This window comes from Camellia sinensis, chromosome 14 (genome assembly GCF_055761805.1).
Source record: "Camellia sinensis isolate YWXY chromosome 14, ASM5576180v1, whole genome shotgun sequence".
Lineage (NCBI taxonomy): Eukaryota > Viridiplantae > Streptophyta > Magnoliopsida > Ericales > Theaceae > Camellia > Camellia sinensis.
This window is the reverse complement of record NC_138974.1, coordinates 27,589,863-27,598,347: the sequence shown is the minus strand read 5'-3', so window position 1 is coordinate 27,598,347 and position 8,485 is coordinate 27,589,863. Positions and strand designations below refer to the sequence as shown.

At 34.4% G+C, this 8,485-nt stretch overlaps 1 protein-coding gene across 1 annotated transcript; it reads right to left on the bottom strand.

The window, feature by feature from the left end:
- Positions 1 to 667: 667 nt before the first annotated feature.
- Positions 668 to 6,557, bottom strand: LOC114294285 (uncharacterized). The gene is made up of 4 exons (XM_028238407.2): positions 5,861 to 6,557; positions 2,991 to 3,074; positions 2,812 to 2,901; positions 668 to 1,188 (listed from the first exon to the last, which is right to left on the bottom strand). Exons 1-4 carry the CDS (start codon positions 6,266 to 6,268, stop codon positions 925 to 927), a joined length of 846 nt encoding a protein of 281 aa, XP_028094208.2. The 5' UTR covers positions 6,269 to 6,557; the 3' UTR covers positions 668 to 924.
- Positions 6,558 to 8,485: the final 1,928 nt, after the last annotated feature.

Sequence of the window (8,485 nt, the reverse complement as noted above, 5' to 3'; positions counted from 1 at the left end):
CAAACTGGCAAGCTATTCATTTTGGGTGATCTAGTTGGCCAAAACTAGATCAGTGGTGCTACACGTACTAATTAGTATACTGACTAATATACCAATACTAGTTATGACATTATTATTGATCTCACTCATTATACAAATTACAAATACCAAAAAACATCTTAAATTATGTCACATCATCAATTGATATATTATTTAATACACTAATTGATACACATAGCATTATTCAAACTCGATAAGCTACCGAAAAATTCTTTCTCAAATTGGGAAATTGTCCTCGCACAATTTATTTCCTCTCAGCATCTAACTTCTGAATGAAGCATTATTATCCCTGCAATTTATTTCAGTTTTTTATTTTTTTACTTTTTTATTTTTTGACCAAGCAAAAATGGTAGGAGATTACTAATATGTGACATCTATAAATTTTTTATATAGTTGGTCATAGCATTAAATCAAAATATTAGCCTTTAAGGCCTCGTTTCTATTAAGAACATCCCGAAGATATTTGATCACTTCACTGGTGTGGTAATGAGGTGCGAGTCATTGATATGATCTATGGCACAATTCTCCAACTCTTTAATCTTATTTAGTGGGTAACGACTCATAATTAGAAATTCTATACAAACTCAAATGATTTTAAATAATAAAAAGAAAGCTAAACCATCAAAAATAAAAAAATAAGAAACGAGGATTTAACAAACTAATCTAAAACACAGTACATCAATAAGAACAGAGAACTTCCTCGAGTTTTGGAGCTCTGAATGGCACTGGCCTCTATTGCCGCCACATCTTTTTCCAAAACACTGAACATTTGACAGCATGGCATATCACAACATGCTGCAACTTAAAAGTAACATCAGAACAAAATCTGTTTATAACATAGATATTCATCAAATTTCTAAGAGATCTCAACAAAAATTGGCTTCATTAGACAGATGTAGCAGACATTGCTTCTTTCTCTTCTGCTGTAAAAGAAATTGGCTTAGTCGGAGCGGGCAGTCGACCAATGCTATCAACTTTGTCTCTCTGTTTGGGTGGAGGCCTTGCTGCTCTTGGCAGTAACCTGCCCTTTTTCTCAAACCACTCAGGCTTCAGCAGTGCCCTAAAGCCCAAGTTGTTATAGTAAACTCGCCTCACAGACCCACCTGCAGCTTCAACTGCTCCCTTTGCCCTAACAGTTACCCTCGAAACCTGCAACCTTTTATATCAGTCATCTGTTGAAAGAGGAAAAGTGGGGATTACAAACTCTAAACTCGATAGAAGATTGAGAGAAACATCCCATCCACGTCCACATGAAGTTCGGGATCACAAGTAATGGTAACTTCTATTTTTTTTTCTTTACTTTTTGAGCAACTCCACCCCCCCCCCCCCCCCCCCCCCCCCCTTCTTAAAAGAGAGAAAGGAACAAATAGACTATTATTAACAAACAATGTCCACAAGAAGTTCGGAATCACAAGTTATGGTAACTTCTATTTTCTTTTCTTTTCTTTTCTATACTTTATGAACAACTTTTATTTTTTTTCTCTCCCCCTTCTTAAAAGAGAGAAAGGAACAAATAGACTATTATTAACAAACAATGTCCACAAGAAGTTCGGAATCACAAGTTATGGTAACTTCTATTTTCTTTTCTTTTCTATACTTTATGAACAACTTTTATTTTTTTTCTCTTAAAAGAGAGAAAGGAACAAATAGACTATTATTAACAAACTTTAAATTATATAAGCATAGTTCTGTTGCACGAGTTAGGTGAAGCATATTATATGCATGTGCAATAGAATTCAACTCTGGGTATGTTTAGGAATTGGCTTTTTCAGTGACTTAAGGTGAAAAAAAAATAGAGAGAATATAAGTTGACTTTTTAAAATGACTTTTTCCCAAACAAGGCAGATATGTTCAAAAGTTCAACTTCTGTTTATCTGAAACAAGGAAACGAGAAGATCTCTCTCTCTCTCTCTCACCCTCACAAGCAAAACTTAAGTGTAATGGTGATTCCACACCACAAACACACACACACACACACACACACACAAGTAAAACTTCGGTGTAATGATGATTCCATGTCATTGCCAACAACGTGTGGTATCATAATTCAATAATAAACTACCACATGGATGACTGAACCCCAATATTTAAATGGGGCTACCATCCAACACAATCTAATAACTATTGCATATGCATAGTGGGGTTCACTATGCCCACATTGTGGTCTATTAGTGGATGATAATACGGCGTGTTGGTGATGACACAATATCACCGTTGCATTGAATTTTTTCTCCACTCATACAAACACACACGATGGTAGACATGTTTTGATAGGCCCCTGCTTCCAATGGTATTATAACTCATATTCCTTAAGAAACTCTAAAATCATCATTTGAATAATTCGTAGGATGATTATACTTATCAATATATATATATACACACGTGTTGTGTGGTAAGAAAAAATATGAAAAAAAAAAAGTACTAAAATACTCTCATCAAGTCATAGACTTGGGCAAGAAGTCACAGCAGATCCTTATCACATCAGCTTGCTTAGCAGAAACTTGTTATCCCCATTTATATAAGAGTACTTAGAAGATAATTAAAAAGCAGACAAAAAGTTTCTCACATCCAGTGGAAAGTGATTCCATACAACCTCAACCAGGGGGAAAAAGGAGATACTGAATCAGGACAAGCAAGAATTTCACACAAAGAAACAAAGCAAAAGGAAGTCAAAAAAATTATTTAGGCATCAATTCATAATATTTTGAACAATGATTACCAAAAAATAAAAAATAAAAGAATCACATGCAGAATGTTTTGAACAATTATTACCTCCAGATGAATAGGCCATTCTATATGTTCAGCACCACGTCCCATCAATCTAACACCATCTCTTATCTGCTTCCCTATTGCTCCTGCATCCTATTGTGATAGTAATAATGTCACTATCAACCATAGCATACAAAGTAAAGAGTTTAATTAGAAAAATCATATGATAGCAAAATTCCTACCTTAAGCGTTTTCATTGTGATCAACTCTGATGAGTCTATCTTCCCTGCATTTATTAGTTTTGCAATCTTTCCCAACCCCACAGGCTGCCAAAATATAAGTAATTTATCAAAATGTTAACTCAATGAAAAGTGACAATACAAAACCTCCTTGAAACAAAAAAATCCCCAAACAATACATTTTCTTGAATATTGAGTTGAAAGTAGGAAATATACACCAAGTGTTTCAAATCAAACAGCTAAGTATTGTAAACCATTTCAGTATTTTGCATCAAAAGGATATATGATGATATTTTCTTAGGTGAAAGGATACATGAACATGAAAGATATGATTTTCCATTTCATAATGGTTGATTGAAATTTGTACTATAAATTAACCAAAACAACAAGACAAATCACTAATGCCAAAACTCCAACATAGCAAATTGAGTGAGAAAAGCTATCATGTGGTTGGTATTACAAACAAAGAAGTACGCGAGAAAATTATAAGGTTAATAAGATGGTTGTTACATCAGTTAAAGCCCCTATAACTGAGGACTGGAAACAAGTATTTTCAGAAATGTCCAGATTTAAGCATAATGAAATAAGAGAGCTGCAGCATTGCAATGGTGCTGCCATAATGATTTTGACCATCATGCCATAGCTGGGAGACTAAAGTCTTTCGAGACAATGCCTCTTGCATCTTGATGAGAGTGACGTTGTGCACAAAGAGGTTAATGTTAGAAGAGGAAGGCAACAATTGACATGAGTTGACACTGACAGGGTTGTTATGCAAGTCTAATGCATGGAAAGTATTATAATATCAACCACGGGGGAAACTGAACTCAAAGTTATTTAGCAAGATTCTAACTTTGAGCAAGATTCTAACTTAGAATTTGCCTAGGAAATTAATTATGTAATTTTGTGATTTCTGCTGCCAGAATGGGCTGTTGTGAATGGGCTGTTGTGTTTGGGCTGCTTTATTTGGTTTGGATAAAAGATAATAGCCTTCAGAAGTTCAAAAGAGCCATGGCATAGGCTTTTTCTTTGGCCCCAAGAATTACTAGGGCACCAAGTTTGCTAGGACCCCAGGTTCTCTTTGCCACTGAGAACTAAGGTGTGAGTGTCAACACTTTTCCAGGTGCTTTAGTAGGAAACAATGAATGAATGAATAACTATTTCAGCCAATGTCATTGTTGTCTGATACAACATTCCTTGGGTGTGATGCCTAAGAACCTAGGTGTGAGTGTCCACACATTTTCCTCTTTTTTTCTTCTTTATTCTCTAATTATCAAGATTTCTCTGCATTTACAGATTTGCTGGCTAGTTTGATACTTTGTTTATAAACCCTCACTAAACTCACTATTCAGCCCCTTTAAACCATCTCTAGTCCAAAAGCCCATGCCTAACGTACCAAATCATTCATGATCTATTACGTATTGTTTTTGCAGCATTCCAACCATAGATTTGGTGATTAAATTTGAAAATTCTGCATCATGTTGCATGCAGTTCAATGAAGCTCTTTGATAGTGCAGAAAAAAGATTCACTTATGCAACAACAAATTGCTGAGACAAGGCTTTGCAGAGTTGTAGTTGACAGAGTTGTAAATGTTGACAACACCTAGAGAGATGCACATCCTGGTGAGAGCCTATTTGACTTGAAACTATAGTTGACCATGTCTTCAACCCGAAACTAAATGCCATAACAATGAGATAAAAAGCTGGATAGCGAATTGCTTCTGAAAATTTTATTTGGAAAAAAAGGTGCAATTAAGGTACATGATGACCTCGATAAAGAGGAGGTGAGAGCTCTGTTGAACTTAGATATAAAGAATAGGGTAATAGAACTGAGAATATTCATATGCCAGGCAAGTTTAGAGAACATTCATATGCCAGGCAAGTTTAGAGAATATCAAATCATGGCAAAAGTCAGAAGAACTACTGTGACTTGGGAGGTCAACTCAATTCAAGGAAGTTCGCTGTTGGAAATTTAAGGTCATGAATGAGCCCTTCGTTAATTCAGAAATTGAGACATTTTACTTTATTACAAAGAACATACATAATTTGTTGTCTGTGTAATTTGAAATAGAATTCAATTCAATTAGTTCTTCGGAGTTCTTGCACGATTTAAATGTTGAAGCCATGCGGCCACATCACTCAGCAGTTAGGACTGAGTTATGCCCAACAACCATACTCGATGTTTACAGTCAAAGTCAATCCAACTATAATGGAATTCTGATATATATCTTCAATTCATCTTTGTAGCACATTTTTTTTCCCCCCACAAATTTGAATATTTTTTTCAAACATATATCTTTCTTACTTCTTTATATATATATATATATATATATATTAGCAGTTGGCGCACACGATGCATGTACAATTTGAATAAGTAAAAATAAAATAAAATATTTATTATATATAATGTTTTAGTCAAGTGGTAAGAGTCTTATAAGTCCAAGTTCAAGTGCCCTCCTCTCATCTATCTATTTTTTTTTTCTTTTTAAAATTTTAAACAAAAAAGTGGACACGTGGCAGCATAAAAAACCAAGGCTTCAACGCAGCATAAGGGTGTTCACTTTATAGATGGATAGATAGATAACTATATCTTTTGTTCTTTTTAATTGCCACATTGCATTCAATAAGCATTTTGTCATCATTTTAGATATCAGATTAGCATTTTCCGACTCGAATCATATGACCATGAAAGAACACACCCCTTGAAATTTGTTTAAAATATAGGTTGCCGGTTTAGAAAATTACAAATAACCTTATCATAATTAACTAAAAAAATCCTATAGAACTATAAAATTAGCTGAATTATTAATTAAAATAAAATTTTAACATCATTAAAACTGTTAGAACTGGAATCATATGATTGAAGCAATATATACCTGAAATGTGAGGCTAAAGGGGTTCTTAAACCCTCTTTTGGGCATCCGGCGGCGGAGCGGAGTCTGGCCGCCTTCAAAGCCAAACTTCATAGTGCCTCTGGCCTTCTGCCCCTTGTGACCTCTCCCAGCTGTCTTCCCCTTCCCAGACCCAATCCCACGACCCTTCCTCGTCTTCTGCTTCTTTGCCCCCTTATTGTCTCTCAAATCATTCAAACTCAGAAGGCTATAAGCCCTCAAACTCTGAGCTTGAACATTGAAATTAGTTGGTGTAGCAAACGATGGTGATGGAGAAATTGGCAAGCCAATCGAGCAGAGTTTCGATTGGATTTTTGAAGAACAAGTATTAAAAATCGAAGTTGCTATCAATGAAGATAGTTTTCTTCTCAACATTTTTATGTGTGTGTGCATATATTATACAGGATCGATCAATGTATATATGGCAAATTCAACGCCTCAAATCTTCAGAGAAAGAACCAAATGGTAGTTGATTGAAATATATTCCAAAACACAAAAATTATTATCAAAATATCACAATCTGATTTCTAAATAATAATCAGGAAAAGGAAAAATTGAACAACATCCGAAGCGGTTGGAAATGGAGTGAAAGAGTGTGCGGGAGAGTGGTAGGGCACAGAGTGAGTGGGCTTCGGCCCAGCCCAACTCTAATTTTTAAGGTTTGAAATTGGTAGTGTAGTCCGCACAACTCTATTCCGTGGGAGTGATTTTATTTTCACTTAAATAATAATTTCGTTCTTACATAAAATTTTAATTTTTATTATAAATTAATTAATAAGGAAAGGATAATACATATTAAAGTTTAAAATAAAATATTATTTATTTTTTTATAATTCATCCAAACCACTTAACATAGTATAATATTTAACTCCCTTCATTTTTTTCTTTAAGTTTTAATTATTTTCTCGTCATCTTATTCTTCACTTCAAAATTCTAATTCACTCCTATCAAAATTCACCATTATCATCAATATCATTATATATATATTTTACTTTTATTCTTTTGCTGGTTGTATCCATGATACATACGTATATATATATATATATATATTGAGAAACGCTAAAAATCATATTATTATTAATTAACAACAATGTTTACAAATTTTGTCAAATTGTGAGCTAGATTTGGAGCTCATAGAAATAGATAGTAATTCACAAAAGATCATTAATAAGAGGAGAGAAATCCATTCTGAGTATGCGTTAATATCGTTTGGTTATTTGGCCAATACTATTTAGCAATATCAACGCATACATGTAGGGATGTAAGAAAAATTAAAAAAATTAACTAAACCGATTGAATCGGACCAAACCAACTATATTTGGTCTTTTTTTTTTTTTACAAAAATTGGTCTGTGTGGTTTTTAAATTTAATTTTTTTAGGTTTTCGGTTCTGTATTGGTTTAAACACTTTATACACTAATCTAAACCGAAACTGACCGCTTCAACATATATTGTATTTATAATATATATATATATATATATATAATCTAATAATATAATGATATTAATAAGTATAATAAATTATTAATCTTAATTAATTAACCTTATCATATTTATAACCTAAGTTTGTAAACTCTTATTCTATATAATCTTAACTTTAACTTATTATTCTTGAAACCTTAGTATTTTTTTTAAAAAAAATTGTTTTTATTTTTGTTAATTTAGGAATTGAAAAGTATGTATTAAATGAATGGATTGGATATGTTTGAAATTGCAGACAAATAACTAATTTAATATTTTTATATAGATTAATGATTATATTTAAAAATAGCTCAAGTTTGAAAAATTCTAAACCGAATAAACCGCACCAAACCGAACTGTTTCAATCGGTTTGGTTCGGTGCGGTTTGATGGGAGAAGCGGTCTGTATCGGTGTTCAAAATAATAAACCCGACATTATTAGTTCAATGTAATTTTTTACTTAAATACCGACCGTGCCAAACCATTTACATCCCTATGTACACGTGTAGGAAAAGGAGAAGGTAGTACAACTACACATCCAGGAAAGGACAATAGAGATAGTGCGCGCATAATCTAGGGCTGCATGGCTAGCCTAGATAAAAGGGGCGCATAGATTCAGGAAGAGGTATGCAAACTCTTATAATTCTCTCTCTTGTGCTCTACTTTCTCTATTCTCCAAGGAAGCTAACTTGACTGTCAGAGGGGTTTTCGGGAAAATCACCCGTGGGTAACTCATCTTTGTTTTGTTTACAACGAGTTGAAGTTCTGTTCAAAGAGACGAGCTAGTAGCAAGCCGTACAGAAGGCGACGGATATTTCATCCCTGTACAATTGGCACTGTCTATGGGAATCCTGACATTAACACTTTGTTTTCAAAGCTCTTCTGACCACTTTCAATGGTGCACAACGACGAGAACCCACTGTCCACCGTCGACAGCATCATTTCAGAGTCTGTTCGGAGGCGAGACGACCTTCCTGCCATCCTAAACATGGCTCGACTGGAGACCTCCACCAGAGGGCTACCCAGAGATACATGAGACAAACGCGCGACGAGTTCTGGACGTTCGCAGAGCCGTGAAGGGCATTGGCGATGAAGAGGATCGCACACTCAGCACTTGGAGCACAAGCTTAGAGACTAAGACGCCATCATTT